This window comes from Mchenga conophoros, linkage group LG3 (assembly GCF_057382185.1).
Source record: "Mchenga conophoros isolate Kocher_MC1m ecotype Shallow Benthic linkage group LG3, M_conophoros_male_GT1.1, whole genome shotgun sequence".
Lineage (NCBI taxonomy): Eukaryota > Metazoa > Chordata > Actinopteri > Cichliformes > Cichlidae > Mchenga > Mchenga conophoros.
The window spans coordinates 41766333-41788190 of record NC_140528.1 but is presented as its reverse complement, the minus strand read 5'-3'; the positions used below and the strand labels follow the sequence as shown (position 1 = coordinate 41788190).

The window sequence follows — 21858 nt, the reverse complement described above, 5'->3', positions numbered from 1 at the left end:
TATCGCCTTTTCCATTCAGCAAGTAAAGCTGGTTTTGAGTTTACGTCCTGTTTCTGAGAGTTTGCATTTGGGTCCTTCTCCTGCTTGCACACGGCCGCTTTTGTGACAGTTGCAGCTACAAGAGCACAAAATAATAATTCATTACCAAAAGCTGGAGCATTTTCTACCGCTGTGAAATATTCATGCTTTAAAACACACTGGAGCTAAAACCCTGGTGTAAATAATCACAGACACCATGAACCCTGCAGAGAAAACAGGATTCACACACACCAGAGACAAACAGGATAAAAATCAATCAAACTAAACACAGATCCTGTCACGGCTCGGGTCAGTGGCCATGTGAAGAGTGGAAAGGAGGACTCAAATGCAGCACTTATTCAAACGTGAGGGCGATTTATTAACAATACCAAACATAAAGTGGAGATGGCAAACAGAACTAAGGATGAACTAAACTGGGAGAAACTATACCAAGGAGTAGCAAACCTGAACATGAAGGGAGAACAGCAGGGAATTTCACAGGGTATGAACACAGACGATGCGACGAGGAACAGAGGCAAACACACACCATAAGTACACAGAGAGACACTGGGAAATCACACACAGGTGGGAGACACAGCTGGACCTGATTAACCTGACGAGACAGGGGAACACTAACACCAGGGACCAATAGAGGGAGCACAAACCCAGAACCCAGTACCTAAAATCCCAAAACACAAACCATCCCAAAACAGCCCATGAATAATAATGAGAATAATAACAATAAGGGACACAAACACAAAATCACTGAGTCATGGACGCAGGACCATGACAGTACACCCCCCCCCCCCCCCCCCCCCCCCCTCAAGGGCTGGCCCCCGACAGCCACAGAAACATACCACCAGACCCGGGCGGGTGGCAGGGGGCCCAGGACGGAGGGACCGGGCCATGACCAAAACGAAGGCCCCAGAGTCCCAAACAAACGTTCACAAAACTCACAGGGGAGCAGAGTCTGAAACACAGTTCAGGCGGCCGGCCTGGGGCCCGACAGCACAGGAGGCCAGGATGGGACAGTTCAGGAGGCCGTCCACGAAGGAGGCCGTGGCAGCGACAACCTCGTTTAGGAGGGCGGCCACGATGGCGATGACGACCAGCCAGCAGCCTAGAATGCGGCCAATGAAGACGAGGTGCCAGACGCGGACCAGATGGTGGTGTGCCAACAGCGGAACCAGGCACAGATGAGGAGAAGCAAGAGGCAGGACCTGCTGAAGCCAAACCAGGCGGGGCTGGAGCTGATGCAGCAGGCGATGATGCGGATGCTGGACCAGACGAGGATGCAGACACGAAGGCTGGGCCAGGCGAGGCTGAAGCTGGACCAGGCGAGGCTGAAGCTGGACCTGGACCAGGCGAGGATGAAGCTGGACCAGGACCAGGCGAGGATGAAGCTGCTGTTGCTGGCGGCTGGACGGGCTCCTCGGGCCCCCCAGCTGGCAAAGCAGGAGGCTGGACGGGCTCCTCGGGCCCCCCAGCTGGCGAAGCAGGAGGCTGGATGGGCTCCTCGGGCCCCCCAGCTGGCGAAGCAGGAGGCTGGACGGGCTCCTCGGGTCCCCCAGCTGGCGAAGCAGGAGGCTGGACAGGCTCCTTGGGCCCCCCAGCGAAAACAGTCTCAGGACCAGTGGGCACCGGGGCCCCCGGCACACGTGAACCAAAACCAGTCGGCACATGGGCCTCTGGCACACATGAAACAAAACCAGTAGGCACATGGGCCTCTGGCACACATGAAACAAAACCAGTAGGCACATGGGCATCTGGCACACAGAAAGAGGGCCGCAGCTGCGCAGAGCACTGACCCTGCTCAGGCAGCGACAGCCCGGTGCAGTTCACAGCTGGCATCTTGGCCTCCAGGGGTCCAGAGTAAGCTGAGGGCTGTAACCCAGCCTCTGGGGAAGCCCCGGAGCGAGTAACGGTCACTAATGTTGCCAGTTTTTGAGGAACAGGTCCATTGTGAAACAGTTTGTCTCCCTGCTCAGAAACAGCGGTGGAAAAACAGTGTGAAAATTGTGACTCAGCCATTAACTGAACTATGGGTTGTAGCGATGCTAGCGGTGGTGGTGGCTGAGTGGCTAACTGTAGCAGCGGCAGAACAGATAATTGTGTCCTTAGGGAGGCTAACGGTTGAGCTACAGACTGGGAAGCTTGTGGCTGGACACAGAACTGAGCCGGAGAATGGCGATAAAGTCCTGGCTCAGAAGGAGCGGCAGAGACACAGTCTGTCAGTTTTGCAGAGGGTTTGTAGACGCCCACTTGGGAAGGATCCGTTACCACGAAGGTAGGTAAGCAACCCACACAGTCTCCCATCCCGCTCTGAATAGCCCCAGAAAACAAAGTCCCGGAATCTGGGGAAGCCAAAGCGTCCCGCTCGCTCACCGCATCGGGCTGCTCGAAAGGGAATGCAGACGGGGGGTGAAGTCCAAGATCCAAAAGGAGAAACTCCCGCTCCCACGGACATAGCGAGCCTAGAAGCCATGGGAGACCGGTCACTAGACGCTGTAGCCGCCTCTCTACAGCGCGCTGGGACCTGCTACCCGGGTTTTCCAACCACAGGTCGATAAGCTCCTGTGTGGCATCGATGAGATTCTCCCGTAGCTCCTTAGACGGATTAAGCGCTGCTGGGTCCATCTTGTGGGCGCGTCGTACTGTCACGGCTCGGGTCAGTGGCCGTGTGAAGAGTGGAAAGGAGGACTCAAATGCAGCACTTATTCAGACGTGAGGGCGATTTATTAACAATACCAAACATAAAGTGGAGATGGCAAACAGAACTAAGGATGAACTAAACTGGGAGAAACTATACCAAGGAGTAGCAAACCTGAACATGAAGGGAGAACAGCAGGGAGAGCACACAGGGAATTTCACAGAGTATGAACACAGACGACGCGACGAGGAACAGAGGCAAACACACACCATAAGTACACAGAGAGACACTGGGAAATCACACACAGGTGGGAGACACAGCTGGACCTGATTAACCTGACGAGACAGGGGAACACTAACACCAGGGACCAATAGAGGGAGCACAAACCCAGAACCCAGTACCTAAAATCCCAAAACACAAACCATCCCAAAACAGCCCATGAATAATAAAGAGAATAATAACAATAAGGGACACAAACACAAAGTCACTGAGTCATGGACGCAGGACCATGACAGATCCACTGATGCACTTGTTTTTATACTTTAGCAATATGCTGACAATATATTAAAGTTTAGCTTGCACTTGTAATACTAAATATTTAAAATCTTTAGAATATTCTGTCTGACCGACAACTGCTGCAGGCTTCAGGTGGAGCCCAACCCTCCACCTCTCTCATTTCACGTAAAACAAAACTTACTGCATTATTTTCATTTTCTTCGTGAGATTTTATATATGTTTTTATTTTCAGATTCACTTATACATAAACTATGAAATCCCATGAAGTGCAGAAAGCTACATTAGAATTTGCTTTTTTATTTGTATGCTTTTTTAAATTATCTTGGCACTGAAGCAGCACACAATACAAAGAAGAGACTGCACATTTTACATGAGCACAAGCATCAAATTTGAAATTCAAATCATTTGTATTTTACTAAGATATGTGGGACTGATTTGCCTAACTTCTCCTGACCGGACTCTCCTCTGCTCTCCATTTTGAGTCCCTGACTAGTTGTAGTCATAGTGTTTATTTGACTTCAGTTACTTTAACAGCAAAATCCGAATAAACACTTGAGAGGGATATTATACCCCTTAAGTCAAACCGAGTGATTTATGACCCAAATAAAATGATTTATGACCTATGGAGTAATAAAGGAAGTAATAAAACAAATGGTAGCCATAAAAATATATTTTTTAACAAAATTATTATATTCATAAAAGTATGATCAAAATTGTCACATTTTATAACTCATTAATTTTCAATAATTAGAAAATGATTTGATTATTAAAACATATTGGGTTTATTTTTTCCTATTTTTTAAGCCAAAAAAGTTTACTTTTTATGGCCAAAAAACGCTTTGTATATAGCACTACCCCTGCACTGTTTATATATACACCTGGTGGAACTGTAATAAATACTGACTGTACCTCTGAGTCCTCAAGCGAACCGTGACAATTTCTCCTTCTTTCATGTTTATTCACCTCTTTATTTAATCATCATTTACTATTTATCTGTTACTCTCTTCCACACCATGTTTTTTTAATCTTCCCCACATCACCCCAACCAATCAGGCTGCCCCTCCCTGAACCTGATTCTGCTGGAGGTTTCTTCCTGTCAAAAGGGAGTTTTTCTTTTCCACTGTTACCAAACTGCTTGCTCATAAGGGGTCATAAGGCTGTTGGGATAGTCTCTGTTTTCTTTGTACTGTTGTACTTGAGGCAACTAACAACACACTATATATATTGTGTATATAAATAAAAATGAATTGAATTATGCATATTCCACCTGAGCTACAGCCACTCCTGTAGCTCAGGTGGCAGAGCAGGTCAGCCACTAATCAGAAGGTCGGTGGTTCGATCCCAGGCTGCCTCCAGGCTGCATGCCAAATATCCTTGGGCAAGATACTAACCCCATGTTTGCCTACTGGTGTTGGTCAGAGGGCCCGGTGGCGCCTGTGTCTGGCAGCCTCGCCTCTGTCAGTGCGCCCCAGGGCAGCTGTGGCTACAATGTAGCTTGCATCACCAGTGTGGGAATGTGTGTGTGAATGGGTGAATGACTGAATGTAGTGTGAAGCGCTTTGGAGTCCTTAAGGACTAGAAAAGCGCTATACAAATGCAGGCCATTTACCATTTATAGAGAGACGAGAAGATGATGCTCCAGTTACAGCAGTGCAAGTAAACAAACAATAAATATAAGAAGAGTAAGAAAATAAATATACACTTTAGGACCAGGGGTAAAGGGATCAATAACAATTTAAAATTTACAGTTTGATGATTTAAAGTCTCACACACAACCCATCGAAAGGGGAGGGACCGGCTGCTTCCGAATAGAGCACATTTCATTTATAATTTTGTAAATCCGAGCCCATTATGTATTCATGATTTGAATCCTGGGTTGTGCGAAATCCCAGAAATACACCCTAGACAAAGTGAATCTGTGAACTAAGGTTTAAGTTTATTAGCTTATGTTGTGGTGATCCTCGGGTTGAGGGATGGGTGTTCATACTGGAGTGCAAAATTAGGTCCTCAGTTTAGAAAAAAGAGAAAAGAAGAGGAGGAGAAACAAGCAAAAGATCCAGGTAAGCAGATGTGTGATTGGATAATGGCAGGTCATCCTGAAACCATCAGAATCAGAATACTTTATTAATCACTAAGGAAATTATGTGCATTACAGTTGCTCCAAGAAGAAATTGTAAAAATAGTAACAGTAACAGACTAAACTCCAAGCAATGCATTATGTTACAGATTTTAATATTAATTAGTCGTTGTCAGTTGCTGATTTGTCCTGTTCTCATTGTATGACGAATTATGATGGCTGGTGATTAATAAAGTATTCTCATATGTTACCGCTAGTTTTACAAACACATTCTTCTTTATGTCTGTTTACGTGTTTTTTATGAAACTGATTTTCAATAGTACAAGTACCTTTGCTCTCCAGAATAATGCAATCACCTCTAAACAATGCAAATATTTTATGGCTTTTTATCAGCTGCAACACCATGTAGTACCAGGATGTTAGATTCCCTTTACCAGACAGTGTTGTTAGCCCCCAACCCCCCAGGCTCCAGGTGTCTGAGCTCTAACCCTGGCTGCCAAATGTGCCCCCTAGGCCCTTGTGCCTTTTACCACCAGACTAAGTTTGTAGTCCTATCTACTAATATTATTTTATTATAGCACAAGGTTCAGCTAGGTTACTACTTTACTTTGAGCACATTTTGTAACCTGATACTTTATCAAACTTTTACTCGAGTATTTTTGACACTAGCAGCTGTACTTCTACGTGAGTAAAAATGCACTTTTGCCACCTCACTTGCCACTTTTCTTGAGTTTGTACAATTTTTACATTGACACTTTCAACGTTTTACATGTTATCCTTGATCACAGTTCTAAACAAGCTAACTTTCTTGACATCAAAGTAACCCAAAAAAAGCAAATATATGTCCAGTTCTCTTTACTCCAAACTTGCGGATCGGAAAATGTATGTAATTACTATGCACTTAATGCATACATATTATTAAAATTTGGGCTATAATGGTTGTATTGATGTATAGCAACTTGAAATGCTCCCAGAAATGGCACTACAGCATGTAAAAATATAAAGTAAGCTCTGGCGGACTTGGTTCTATGGTAGGTTTTAAAGGGTTAAGTAATGCAGGACAGGATCACTCTCTGTGTCTCTAAAATCCAACAATCTGGCAATCACCTCTAAATAATGGGAATAGTTTATGGCTGTTTATAACATGCAACACCATGTAACACCTGGATGCTAGACTCTTTTACCTGGCAGTCTTCCTAGCCCCCAACGCCCACCCTTTACTTCCAAACATTGTGTCATGCTGGAAGTTTTTATCCTGCCCACCTCCAAAAGCAGTTTACCTGTAAGCCAAAATATTAGAGTTAAACAAATTTGTGAAATCCCTGAACAATACGGGTTGTGCAGTAGCAGTAGTACTAGAACTAGTACTACAGGGTGGGCCATTTATATGGATAACATAATAACATGGGGATGGTTGGTGATATTAAAGTCCTGTTTGTGGCACATTAGTATATGTGAGGGGGCAAACTCCTCAAGATGGGTGGTGACCATGGTGGCCATTTAGAAGTCGGCCATCTTGGAATCAACTTTTGTTTTTTCAATAAGAAGAGGGCCATGTGACACATCAAACTTATTGGCAATGTCATAAGAAAAACAATGGTGTGCTTGTTTCAACATAACTTTATTCTTATATATTCTTAATCATCCATAACAGTCATAAAAACACAAACAAAACCGCAAAACACTGGGTCAAATGACCCAGAACCATGATAGTCTCTCTGTCCCTGTCTGTGGTTCCTCTGTTATCCAGAGCACTGTTACAATCATGTACAAGTACACCAAGTACCTGTTTCTCTGTAGGCGCGTCACACATATATCTGTTCCCAGGATAATAGTGGAAGAATTGCACAGACTCTGTGTCTCACTTCATAAGAGAGGTTTTCTAACAGGGACCTGGGAAAGAGGAAAATGGATGGATGAATATTCTCAGATTTGTTTTAATATTATCCATCAGTTTGCACTGAGCAGATACAAAGTCTTCACACAGATCCAAAATAACCAAACCACTTTTACACATCATAACTGCCCCTCAGCTGAAGTCTGAATGCTTTGTTTTAATAAAAGAATCTAACAAAAGGTTCTTTTTTATTAATTTAAGGTTTCTGAAATGTTATGTTTGATATTTTGTCTTCTTCTTGTCTTTACATCAAATTCCATTAGCAATAAACCAAAGAGTAAATCTGAGTCCACAGTAATCAGAATCTATGTAAAACATGGAAATCGTAAAGTGTTTACACTCAATATGTTCATTTGTTCCTTTATGTAAAAATCACTCAGTTCATCAAATAAAATCAGTCGTTGATTGGTTGATTGACAGGGCAGATAATCAGAGGTGCAGAGTTGTTACCACCATGATTCAGACTGGGACCGAAGTATGGGTGGAGTTTGTGAGTGAAGGAGCAGCCAGTAAAGGAGTAGATCAAAGCTGCAGCATCTACATCATAAAAGGAGACCAGACCCTCCTCATAATCCACAAACACCCCCACCTTCTCAGGACCAGGCTGAAGACAGAGACGGACTGGAGGGGCAGCACACGCTTTGTACTCATTTCCATTTCTCAGCAGGACAGTCCAGAAACCATTCTGAGGACTCAGTATAATATTTGACCTCCTGTCGATCGACTCTCTGGCCACTCCTAAATCCCACTCAGTCTTTCCTTTAACCTCAACCTCAAAGTAAAATCTGCCTGAAGAGAAACTCTGCTCTCCTAAAACACAAACACACTGAGAAAATCTCTCTGAGTTGTCTGGAAGTTTCTTCTTCACATCACTATGATACACTTGTTTTCTATCATCACACAGAATGAGAGCAGGATTTGCTGTATCAGGATCCAGAGTCACATCCACTGCATACTGCTGGACCCTCTTCAGCTCAGCCTTAAACAGCTTCTTCTTCATGGGTTTCCAGAATGTCTCCTCCAGCTGAGCCACAGCTCTCACCACAGTCCCCTCATATGATGGTGGACGGACTCTGACCTCTGTCCGGTCCTTGGTGGGTGGAGCAGCTTTCAGGGAGGAGAAGCTGTGGAGGAGGTGGAGATGGTCTTCAGATTGTGAGAGCTGCTCCACCTCAGAGCTTCTCTTCATCAGCTCAGATATTTCCTGTTCCAGATCTTTGATGAGACCTTCAGCCTGTTTCTCTGTCGTTTCCTGTTTGTCTTCGATCTCCTTCATGAGATCCTTCAGCCGTCTCTCAACAGACTCCTTCAGAGCAGTGAGGACCTGAACACCCACTCTTTTCTGTAAATCTGCACGATCTTTACTCATCTTCACTGACTCTTTGATCTCCTGAATCTTCAGTCGTCTCTTCTGGATCTTCTGCTGAATCTCAGCCTCTGTCTTCTCCAGCTCTGCCTTCTTTCCTTCATATTCTTCTTTCAGAGGAACAAACTCGTGGCTCTTGTGGTCTAAAACAGGGCAGAGCATGCAGACACATGTCTGGTCGGTTTTACAGAAGAGCTCGAGAAGTTTATCATGCTTTGTACACACCCTGCCTTCAAGGTTCTCCACAGCATCAATCAGCTGATGTCGTTTCAGACCTTTGACTCTCAGATGAGGCTCCAGGTGAGTCTGACAGTAGGAGGTCTGACACACCAGGCATGACTTCAGGGCCTTCAGTGTGGTTCCAGTGCAGACATCACAGGGAACTTCTCCTGGTTTGGCAGCTTGTTGCTCTGAGCTGCTGGCGTTCTGCAGAGCTTCACGTCTGCACTGAGCAACCATCTCAGAGAACAAAGTGTTGATGTCTAGTTCAGGTCGTCTCTTGAACACCTTATTACAAATAGGACATATATATCTTCGATTAGTTTTCCAGTGCTGACTGATGCAGTTTTTGCAGAAGTTGTGTCCACATGGTGTGCTGACTGGATCAGTGAACACATTGAGACAGATGGAGCACGTAATCTGATCTTCAGATTGCAGATTACCGGCAGCAGACATGTCTGCACTGTGAAGGAGAAAGAAAACATTTTTTTTTTAAATTCTATTTTGTTTCATTTTTTAAAAAGAAAGTGTCAGTATTTTACTCTTTACATATGTCCATCAACAATTTTGAGTTATTGCTGCTCTGCTGTGACGGTATGTATACTGTGATGAGCAGATGAAGCACTTTAACCCTCTAAATGAGCAAACCTCCAGGTGAAAAAGTGTGAAAATCACCAGAATGATGCCACTTGTCACAGCCACAACAGATGTCATTGGCAGAGTTTCCACTTTCTGATGGTTCGTGGACCATAAAGTTCTTAGGCAAATTAAAGCAGCAGAAAATGTTATAAAAAGGTACCTGGTGTTGAAAACAAAATATTAGTTAAATTTAGTTAAAATTTAATTTAGTTAAAATTAGAGTAGAATTTGGAAACTCCACAGTTTTGATCTACTGGTCTGAGTCAGTGACCCAATGTTTTGTGTTCTGGTTCAGTTTTCATTATTTGATATTATTCGTGGTTCTGTTTCCTTGCTCTTCCTCATTTAATCTTTTGTGTTTCCTGTTCTCTTAGTTAGTTTATTCCTCTTTAGGTTCTTGTTACTGTGCCTCACCTGTGTGTCATGTTTAGTCTTAGTCTATGCTGTTTTGTCTGGATTTCTCTCGCTCTCTCTCTCCCTCCATGTTCCTCTCTCTCTGTGTCGCTCGCTCTCTCGCTCCATGCCTTAGTCATGTCTGTATCTGCCTTAGCTGTTCCCATGTTTGCCTCCTTGTGGTTCATCCATTGCCTCCCCAGTCTGTCATGTGCTTCCCTGTCTGATAAGATAAGATTTGCTGATGGTATTGCACCACCATTTATTTAACTTCCTGTTCCTGTTTTTATTATTCATGATGAAAATGGTGGCATGTGAGACAGCACTACTGACAAAACTCCCCTCACTCTGTGACAAACAGAGTATTTCCTCTCAATGCTTCATAATAAAGGCCTGCCTTCACTTTGCTTTTAATGTGAAAGAGCTAACTGAAACAAAAGCACTAATAAAAAGAGGAAATGTGGAGTCAGACAGAAGTCAAAAAGACAGAAGGTGCGTTCCAAAACAACCCCAACGAGGGAGTGTGAGAGAGAGTGCCGCAGGCCTGCTGACCACAACCGTCGAGTGTGCGCTCAGGTGCAAGTGTTTCTCTGTGAAAACTGCCGTCCCAGTTACTATGTTACTGTGACAGGTGCATGTATGCTCGTATTGCTTCTTAGCTCTAGCAGCATTCTCCACAACAGGTTTTGTGGATTTAGCAGTAAATTGTGTGTCATAAACTTTCTATGTTACATTTACACTCATTGAAATGTCTTCCTGAAAGTAAAACTCTTACAAACACGTATTCCTTAAGGCCAGCTGCAAAATGGTTTATATGCCATTCATAAAACATTAGCGTATTAGAAGACCTCTTCTAACTCCAGAGAAGCCTGATAGACCCGTTTAAGTAAGATCAGCGTTTTCTAATCTTTTGCCATTCTCAGCACACAGCTCTTCTCTTTTCCTAAGTCCTTATCATATCTCCTACCAACTTTTTCTTGACCTCAGTGACGTCTTCATTAAGGTCAAGGAAAGCAGGTTAGGAATATAAGATAGGAGGTACTTTTGGACACCTCGAGGTTCATTCCAAAGTCCTGAGCAGTGCCTCAATGAGACTCTTTCAAACAGCAGCTCAGTGTTTCTACAGTGGATCTGTGGCTATATGAGCACATTTCTATTGAACCAATGTGACTGTGATGAACAAAGTAATCAGCTGCACTCACCACTGTTGCTGAGAGAAACCTGATGGACAGCTGAATCTTCTTTCAGAGACAAACAGGACTCAACTGCAGCTCTGCTCTCTCACACGTTTACTTTCGCTTCTGGAAAATGATGTTAAATTTCTTGCTCCGCCTCTGGCTGTACATATTTGCATTTCCTGCTTCTCCCATTAGGATCACCTGGTTTGTAGCAGCTAACTGGTGTAGCAGGTGAAAGGAGTGGATCCTGAATTTACACAGTAATGATGGTGTTAGGTGAAACTCAGATGTTTCCTCTGAGCTGAATTGATGCTTTAAATTTAAGATGTTAAAAATTCATTTTTGAAACCTCTGAATATCCCTCCTTTCAGGCTGCTGCAGGTACAGATGACATCAGGTTAAAAAAATATGTTGATTTACATTTCTGTGTTTTTTATTACTTAAAAAATGTAAATATATGTTTATATTTATATACATTCATATTTTTAATTAGTGCTCTTAAATGACTACAACAATAATAATAATAGTTATTTTTGATTTGACTAACCAACTAGTCTGGCTCTGGTCGACTGTGAGGGGAAGTAAGGTGGCCAGCAGGCTGACACGCTCTGGTAGAGCTGCAGTCATGGAGGGGGTCACTGACTTTTTGACGTAGAGTGTATCCTCAGTAAGCAGCCCAGGAAGGTAAGCTCAGGATTGGTGGCGCGTGTAGTTTTTCAGCAGGTATACACTATACACACATCTAAGGGGGTGCCACTCCTCTCAACAGAAAGTCTTTCAGGTTTATGAGCTGCTGCGTGGCAGTTTGAAGCTTCAGTTCCCTTTACAGATTTTCTATAGGGCTGAGATCAGATCTGGAGATTCTTTGCTTTGATCAGTGTATCCTATCAGTGTATACGTATTAGAGTGATTTATTTTACTACTCATTATATTACTTTCATGTTATTCTGTAAAATGTCCTGAAATACACTATAGATTTATACTTTTCACTGGTTAGGGAGAAACAAAATGGACTCGCCCTCTCCCGTGATGCACCACTGTCCAGCCCTCAGAGTCCATCTAGGACTTGAATTTTTAAATATTTCTCTTGTAGTAACCACTAAACTCAACATTGATGTTTTTTGTCTCAGCCATTTAATCTCAAATTTATTCTGAATGTTACAAGGACAGATATGGACAGTTTCAATACGAAGCACAATGCAGTGTACATGAATAACGAGTAGGAATTCCTCCTCCTCTATACTTACACTCAATGAGCTCCTCCCTGACAAATACCAGGTTATCATCTCCATACTGTTTGTGTGTGTGTGTGTGTATTCATCACACTTTTTGAGTTTCATCGCTAAATCGGTGTACTTAAGTGCATAAGATGGAAAAGAATTTATTCTGAAAAAAATACAGCCCTATCGACAGCATAGATCATTTTTTTAACCTCTCACCAGGTCCCCGGTGACGGTCTAGCCACGTCAGATGCCAGTCATTTGAGGGACTAATATTTTTTGGGAATTTAAATTGTGCTAACTCACTTTGTTCAACACATTCCACAGTAACATTAAAAATAAAACATTAGAACGAATTTTGTTAGACACAAGAACAACCCAAGCATCTTTTTCGGGAGCCGAACTAGGGATTACAAATTTTGCCGTGCCCATGGGGCCAGTGCAAGGTTGTGCAGCAGATCCTGGCATGGAAGCTGAGGGTCCAGCCAGCCCCAGCACCCCCATAGCGCAGACTTTGCTACCTGCACAGAGCGTTTCTGGTGTTGTTGTTCTTGTGAAAAAGAATTGCAAAAATACAGGTGTTTCTCTGCTCCAAGATTCCCTTTCACACTGTAAGCATGTCTGTTGTATCCTGTGCTTCATAAATCTCTGTTTGATTATTAAAACAGTGTTTAAAATGTGACTCATCTGTTATCCAAAAACATTTTCTCTAGATATGCAATGTTACTGTTTTGAAATATATGTATCTTTTCAAGTTTTCAGCTCGATGTCAAACATATGACTGACTCTTGAGCATATTTAACTAGCAAAAATCCACAATGGTATAACCATGTTAAATAAAAGATGCCCAAGTGTGCACCTTAATGCATGTCTTTGAACTGTATGTTAATATGTACATGTAGTGTACCTCTACCTCTGTATGTACTCACTCAAATACTGCCAAGATGGCGGCGCGCACAGACGCAGCGGCCCGGAGCTCCTACACTTTTGCACTTTTGGTGGTACTGTGTATTATTTCACACAGTCTGGGGTTACTTCAATACAACAGAGATGATCTACTACAACTAAGCCGTGGAGATCTTCAACTAACATCCGAGTATCTCATCCCCCCGGAGATCGTTAAGCAACCCCCGGGGCTACCCGCAACAGCAAGCCGCAGGAGGAGACGTTGCGAGCGGAGGCAGAAGAGAGGCAAGCGGGGAGGCCTGTGGGCACGGCTAAAGACTAGTCCGTTTAAACCACCACTCCCGATCATATTCCTCTCCAACGCCCGTTCAATCCGTTACAAACTGGATGAAATACGACTGCAGATCGCCACTCGACGGACTTTTAATAACTGTTCGTGCATGATTTTCACTGAAACCTGGCTGGACAGCGCCATTCCCGATGCGGCTATCGATCTAGCAGGCCGCACCGCCTATCGAGCCGACAGGTCTGCGGACTCGGGTAAGAAGACTGGCGGGGGGCTGTGCATCTATATTAACAACCTTTGGTGCACGAACGTCACGGTAACGGAAAAACTGTGCAGTACAGAGGTAGAACTGTTGGTGTTAAAGTGCCGTCCATTCTATCTCCCTCGGGAATTTTCTGCCGTTTACATCTGCGCTGTTTACATTCCACCAGATGCTAATGCTAAGCTAGCGTTAGCACAATTGAGCAGCAGCATCAATAACAGCCTGGTAGCACACCCGGACAGTGTCTTTATTGCGGCTGGGGATTTTAACCACGCGGACCTGAAATCTGTACTTCACAATTTCCACCGTAATGTGAAGTGTGCTACCAGAGGAGATAGAACGTTGGACCAGGTGTACACCAACATGGCGAATGCGTACAGAGCCCAGGCTTATCCCCACCTGGGTCTGTCAGACCATCTCTCCCTTCTGCTACACCCAATATACACACAAAAGATCAAGAGCACTGGGATTACAACCAAAACCGTGAGAACATGGCCGCAGGATGCTATTCCGATGCTTCAGGACTGTTTCCACTGCACAGACTGGGATGTATTCAAGGTGCAGGACACTGACAATCGTGTCGCATTGGACAGTTACACCTCCACTGTCTTGGACTACATCTGTTTCTGTGTGGACAATGTAACAACTTGGAAACGATTCCGTGTGTTCCCTAATAATCCACCCTGGATGACACACGGAGTTCAACAACTTATTCGAACAAGGAACAACGCTTTCAAATCCGGGGACCAGGAGGCATACAGTGCTGCCAGGGCCAACCTGAGAAGAGGCATCAAGACTGCCAAGCAGCAGCACAGGAGGCGTATCGAGGCCAGGTTTGAGAACAACACAAACCCAAGGCAGGTCTGGGAGGGCATCAGGGCTATCACGGACTACAAAAGAAGAACACCATCACCCTCAGCCGACAGTTCTACTCTGGCTGAGGATCTAAATCTCTTTTATGCCCGTTTTGACAGGGAGAACACCGACCCTGTCCTGTCCCCTCTCCCCTCAACCGACCCTGCTCCGGTCCTGAGCACTCATGAGCTGAGGCGTGTGTTCCGGAGCATTAACACCAGGAAGGCGGCCGGGCCGGATGGAGTGCTGGGCCGGGTGCTAAAAGACTGTGCTGCGGACCTGGCGGACGTCTTCACCTCTATATATAACACCTCGTTGTCCTGTTCACTGGTACCATCCTGTTTCAAAGCAGCAACCATCGTTCCCATCCCAAAACAGTCAAATGTCACATGTCTGAACGATTTCAGACCTGTGGCACTCACCCCCATTCCCGCCAAATGCCTGGAGAGACTGGTCATTAAACACATCAGAGCTGCTTTTCCACCATCCCTGGACTCGCACCAGTTTGCATACAGGGAGAACCGGTCAACCGAGGATGCGATCGCCACAGTGCTGCACACATTACTGAAGCACTTGGAACACAGGAACACCTATGCACGGCTCCTCTTTGTAGACTACAGCTCGGCTTTTAATACCATCCGGCCATACAAACTCCGTCCCAAACTCCACCAACTGGGACTTAACTCCTCTCTGTGCAACTGGATTGTGGACTTCCTCACTAACCGTAGACAGAGTGTCAGAGTGGGTAAGAACACCTCTTCCACCCTTGTGGTCAACACCGGTGCCCCTCAGGGGTGTGTTCTGAGCCCTCTGCTATACACTCTCTTCACCCATGACTGTATTTCCTCCTGCGCGTCCAATCTCATTGTTAAGTTTGCAGATGACACTACAGTGCTCGGACTTATATCCAACAATGATGAGACAAACTATAGGACAGAGGTGCAACAACTAGAGTCATGGTGCCACGACAATAACTTGGTCTTAAACACCAAAAAGACCAAGGAGATCATTGTAGATTTCCGGAAGAGGGGTCATAACAACCATCTGCCTCTCTTCATTGGCAGTGAGGCGGTGGAGAGGGTGAGCAGTTTTAAATTCTTGGGGGTAACTGTGACCGAGGACCTGTCCTGGGGCAACCATATCACCTCAGTTGTACGGAAGGCCCAACAGCGCCTCTACTACCTGAGGAGACTGCGGAGCGCACACATTCCCAGATCTCTGATGTTGAACTTCTACAACTGTGCCATCAGCAGCGTTCTGACGTATGGATTTCTAGTGTGGTTCCCCAGCTGCACCAAGGCCGATCAGCAAGCACTCCAGCGGGTGGTGAAAGAAGCTGGCAGAATTATTGGAACAAGTCTGCCAGAGATCAGTAATATCTTCCCCACTCGCTGTCTGAGGAGGGTGCACAGTATCCTGCGGGACCAACATCACCCTGCGCGCCACCTTTTCCATCTGCTGCCCTCAGGGAGAAGGTACAGGTCTATACAGGCCAGAACATCCAGACTGGCCAACAGCCTGTATCCACAGGCTGTGAGGCTCCTGAACTCTCTGCCCCCCTCTCACGGACAATAACCATATCCAACTTCTTAATAGCAATGAACTGGTCTGCATTGGTGCATCATATCTTTATTCTCTTCCCCCTCCTGCCCCCCCCCCCCTCTTTCTTAAATAGATAACTATCATATCTGATATCATATCTCACAGTACAATAATATTGAATGGGTTGCATTGTTGTATTGACCTATTTTCTCAGGTCTTTGTCTGAATTTCTACAAACATTATGGCTAAGGATTGTCTTATTGCATTGGAGTCACACTGGGTTAAATATGTACACTTGGGTTTTAAGGGGTATTTATTATTTTCTTCTTTTTTTTGGGTTGTATGGAAGCCCCAAACGCAATTTCATTGTTCTTGACAATGACAATAAATAAATAAATACTAAATACTAAATACTCACTTTTTATTATTATTTGTAAATATGTATACAAATGGTTGGGGTTTTTTTGTACTGTTTTTATCAATAAATCTCAGCAACAAAGGAAATACACCCATGTGTGTTGATTTCTCCCTAAGATGGCAAACTGAAACACTCCAAGTTGATGACTTTTGGAGATTTATTTCCCTGGATGATTGAGAATGCATCAAGACGAACACAAAAGGAAGTTCACAGCTTTTAGCAGCTCCCCCACCCCCACACACAAACAAAGAGGCAGTTGGCAGTTAGAAATCAGCAATCATTCACACACCCCCACTCCCCCACTTCTCAGGTAACGACCTAATTTACATATGAATGACTAGCCAATTTAGCTTCCACTTGGCTGAAGCTAAAGCCTAGCTAAAAGCCTGCCAGCCATTTGGCTGGAAGGCGGGTTTTAAAGGTAGAAAGCCAAATGGCTGCTCTCTGGGACTCTAAGTGTTGCAGAGCTTTCTATGACAATATCTACAAAAAATACACTTGTTGTTTGACATACAACTGCATAGGTTAAATTTATACTGTAGAACATGAAGAAAAAGCTTTGTAGGTGTATACTGACCCATGAAACTACAACACATCACACTGACGCAGACATCTTTGTCTCTGTGGTAAAAGCTGCCCTTGACCAAGCACTTACATCCACACTGATGCCACAAGACCTCATGATGCCTTCACAGACATAAACAAACTTAATATGAAATATGAAAATAATTATTTGGGAAGTAATGTGTAAACGAGGCCGATACTGTTTATTTTTCTTTATAAGAACATGCTTTGGTTTATAAATCTCACCTGCAGAGACAAATGTGAAGGCGCCGACAAACAGCAAAGTCGAGCAGAGTGACGCAGTTACAGGAGACATTTCCATGTTGTCCAGGTCTGCTGCTGTTATAAATGTGTGAGCCTGTTGGTATTTTCTATGACATACGAGAAATGTGTGGATTTCCATGTCTCTGTATCCTGGACAAACTGGCTCAGCAGTGACTAATAATAATAATAATAAATTGTATTTATAGGTGCCTTTAAAGACACTGAAGGTCACCTTAAATTAGTAGAACAAAATAAAAACATGTAGAAAAAAACAAAAAAAAAAACAAGTATGAAAGTATAAAAGCTAACCAAGGTAAAAAATAGACTATGACTGAATCATGAAGCAGGGTATGCAATTTTTAAAACATGGGTTTTAAGACGTGATTTAAAAGTGGAGAAAGAGTTTGTAGTCTGGAGATCTGGTGGACGTGGACTGCATTCTAAAAACAATCCGCCAAACAAAACTTGAACCAGCTTTTTTAAAATATGAAGTGCAACAGCATGGTTGGCTCATGTTTCATTGGCTATTTTGGCAAAGAGCCGGGAAACACATGTCACCAAGGTATCTCCCAGGTTTCAACTGAGTTGAAACTCTGATAACAGACAACACACTGTGCAAAAAAACAGAATCCAATCTATATTTGGTGGGTGATGAAGTCTTAAAAGTATATTATATTTCTGAAAACAACTTTATAAACTTTATAATACAATAGTAGTGACACAGCATGATACCCAATGACACAACATAAATAACATGTAAACACTAAAGTACCACAGGTGATTTTTCTCCTTGGAAATTTTAACTAAACATATAAAATAGCTGCTTAATAATTTAGTTGAACAATTACTGAAGTAATTTAACTTTTTACTTGTCAGTAACTGCAAGACTGAAAAAAATATTTTTCTACTTATCTTGTACCTGGAGTCTTTAATTAGCCACGTGAACACAGCTTTTCCCACCATGTAACTGCATCATCAATTTCCATCCACGGTTTTGTTCTGTCATATGATGTGAGAACAAATACTCCAGTGATGATTGTTGGGCTTGTCAGCAGCTGCCAGTATCTCCTCTGTAGCCTGTTGTACTGGAATGCTGTGTTTTTACCTCTAGTTTGTAAAACAAATCTATTGTTTCCACATTTACAGAGAGACATTTTTACAGATGGACATGATAATGATAATGTTGAACTAGTTTCAGGCTTGATGGCAGACTAGGTTCAGATCTTATTTTGAACTAGACTGAGATTTTATGTCAGATAAATTTTGAATGTAAAATTACTTCCAGATTTGATGTTTAGTTGGTTTCAGACTTGTTGTCTATTGTGGAAATCGTGTGCATTAAATAGAGGTAGTCACATTGCTAGTGTTTTCTCAAGTGTTTATTCTTGTGAGAAGAATTGTGAATATCTCTAAAATATCGATAGTCTGCGTTCTACTAAAGAATTCACCAGAAGAGAGGAAACTGACCCTATTACCACAATGTCTTCCTTGCATGCTTATTGCCATATTGCCAAGGAGAAAACCAGCAGCCTACAAAGGTTAGACACAGTTCAAAAGGCTATAAGTAGCAGACAGGTTAAATAAGAACAGGGGCAGGAAGTAGGATACTGCCTCAGTTAAGGAATAATGCTGGGGTAAAGGGGTTAGACGTAATTTAGATACAAGAGAAAGAAAGCTGTATGTAACAAAATGATCTTCTACATGTTGAAATAGTTTTCAGATTTGATGTCAAAGTTTCAGATTCAAAGTGAAAGTAGTTTTAAATGCCAAACTAGCTTTAGATTTGATGTTGAACTAGTTTAAATTTATGTGGAAGTGCTAATACAGTTATATCATACACAAGTGATTTAGAAACGATAGGTACACTATTATCACTATTACACAACTGTAACATGACTAATTCAATACATATCAAATCAACCACATTGATTTATTAACTATTATGGTTATTTTATCATGAGATGTTTGTGCATAAATAAGACAAAAAAAATTGTTGTCTTTTTGTACACCGTCTCCATGAAACAGGACAATAAAAACACTTGTAATTATCTGAGATGATCTTTTTGCAGTCCAGTCTGGACTTTGGACTTCATGTCAACACCATCTAGCATCACATTATTTCCTTATTAATTCTCATTTACGTCTTCAATTTACCCCATTTTTACCTTTCATCTGGCTGTAAAGGTTGATAAGGTATAGTCGTCACCCTGCTGGGCAGATGTGGGTGGTGCTAGCACCCAAGTTTCTAAATGATGAGATAGGATTTGGAAATTCATGCTCTAGCTGCACCGAAAAATTTCAAGTATATATCTAAGTTACTTTAATGTCAATGTCTAAGTCACAGGTCATATTTTCTAAAACTTTTGTGAAGTTAGTTACTGTCAGTTACTTCAAGGTTCAAGGTTCTTTATTTGTCACATGCATAGTTATACAAGTATAACACACAGTGAAATGTAGCCTGACACGCTCCTCGACATGTGCAAAAAAATTGGGGGGGGGGGGGGGGGGGGGGGGGGTGGTGTATATATACACATATAGTATATACATTGGGTGAATGTGCAGTAGTAGCAGCAAGCAGGTGAATTCTGTACATTAATATGAATAGACATCTGACTATTTTACAGGATAGACAATATAAACATATTTAAAATTAAAGGAATTGAAATGTACATTGTGCCTTGGTTTAGTGTCTGGAAGAGTCCTGACTCAGTCAATTATAGATGATGTGAGAGGGCGGGTGTGTGTGTTTAGGGCACGGATGGCTTGGGGATAGAAGCTCCTCTTGAGTCTCTCTGTCCTTGCCCGGAAGATGCGGAACCTTCTAGAGGGAACCTTCTACTTCAAGAGGAAAGTCACCTAGGACTGTCAAATGTACATGCATCTGATGGAGGCTGAGGGAATATTGCTGGCAACCACCAATATTTGTGTAATTTCCCAATGATTTCATGGGGGGATGAAACCAACAGACATGCTGGGTCTCCAACTGCTGCATTTGTAACAAAACAGACTAGAACAACAAACTGCAACTGAAAGACAAAACACAGGGGGATACACAAACAAACATGAAGTTTTGCTGTTTGTTTCTATGTGTGTCTGTGTAGGTGTGAGTGTGAGAGAGAAAAAGCAAAAGAAATAATGTGAGTTTGTCATGAAACATACTCGAAAATGAGAGTGAGTGTGGTGGATTTTTGGATGACATGTATACAGGTGTACCTGTATACCTGACTCCTGGTGTTCGTGGCATGTCCCACCAGGAGGACGCTCCGGGGCAGACCCAGGACATGCTGGAGAGATTATATCTCGCCTTGGTATTAGTTGGTGTTGACACTTTGATGCATTTCTGCAGCTCATTCATGATTCAGGCTGTGAAAGTTTGGGCGATTATCAACAGGTTTATCTACTTAATGTCTGCACGTCATTGCTCGTTGCATCTTTGGCATCTTTCTGTTTATGTCTGTAAAAACTACAAACTCTTTTAGAAACATGCTTTCTTTAAGTCAGTGTCAAAGGTGCGAAAACTGACTGCTACTAGATTAATATGGAGAGAGCCAGAACTTTATTTTTATTGGTCACCTGAAACCTAAATACGTAGTCAACAACTTTTATGTGCTCTAATAAGCAGCTTGTCATGTGAAAATCCTCCAGACACCTTCTGTACAGAGTGTAGAAATAAGTGTCAAAATGATCCGGAAACTATATTCAGAGTCAGAGAGACAATTATTCAGCAAAAAATAAAAACCATGAAACAGTTTCACAGTTAAAGGGTTTTCATGTGGAGATCACATTCATTACTGCATTCCTGCACCTCCTTAAACTCAGCAGATTTCAAGCTTTCACTCCTTAATATTTAATATCATCTTTCTTTAAATATTAGGCCTTTCCAGATTACACCTAAATTATTGTTTTCTCAGATATTCCACTTTATATTATGTACTTTAAAATAGCAAATTTCCACAGAGCACAGAGAATTGATTTTTGTTACTTTGATTTAAAGCCAGTATCATGTCACGCCATCATCAAATAGAGGGCGCTCTAACATAAATAGATGTGGATCTTTGTGTTTTCTTTTTCAGCTCCAACAACAATTCTTTAATCTGCACCTCTTTCATGAGCCTCATTGTACTCTTACTGTTTTTAGACATACAAGCTGCAAAGTTCCTTCATCTAACTTTTCATCTTACATATGTAAGAGTGAATGGTCTGGAAAAAAGAAAATATCCAGTTAGCGTGAACATGCCTTGTTGATGTCAGACGACAGAGGAGAATTGCCAGAATGCAAAAGGGACTCAAATAACCAGAAGACCACACGAGTTTCACTAAGAACAAAAGACGGGAAATACATGTCCTGGTCTAATGAGTCTGTGATAATGATTACTGCTGTGACCTTCATTGTGACATGAACTAGAGTAAGGAACAGTGGTGAACCAGCAACTAATGCACGCAGGGAGTGAAGGGTGGTCTGTGTGGTTCCATCGAACGGAAAATTGACTGTGGCTCAAACAACCAAAAAGGTTGATGCTGGTTCTGAAAGAAAGGTGTCAAAATGCATGGTGTATTGCAGTTCATGTGAGGAGGAGGCTAACAAATT

The 21858-nt window shown here is 42.9% G+C and overlaps 2 protein-coding genes across 2 annotated transcripts in view; both read right to left on the bottom strand.

Moving 5' to 3' along the window:
- LOC146578722 (myelin-oligodendrocyte glycoprotein-like) overlaps window positions 1–17331 on the bottom strand; it is a 50763-nt gene extending 33432 nt beyond the window's left edge. The window contains exon 1 of the mRNA XM_085269155.1: window positions 17253–17331. Within this exon, the coding sequence (XP_085125281.1) occupies window positions 17253–17328 (76 nt within the window). The 5' untranslated portion in view covers window positions 17329–17331. The remainder of the gene's footprint in view (window positions 1–17252) is intronic.
- On the bottom strand, window positions 7308–11057 carry LOC146578723 (E3 ubiquitin-protein ligase TRIM21-like). Its single transcript, XM_085268844.1, has 2 exons — window positions 10978–11057; window positions 7308–9206 (listed from the first exon to the last, which is right to left on the bottom strand). Exon 2 carries the CDS (start codon window positions 9197–9199, stop codon window positions 7553–7555), a length of 1647 nt encoding a protein of 548 aa, XP_085124970.1. The 5' UTR covers window positions 9200–9206; window positions 10978–11057; the 3' UTR covers window positions 7308–7552.
- Window positions 17332–21858: the final 4527 nt, after the last annotated feature.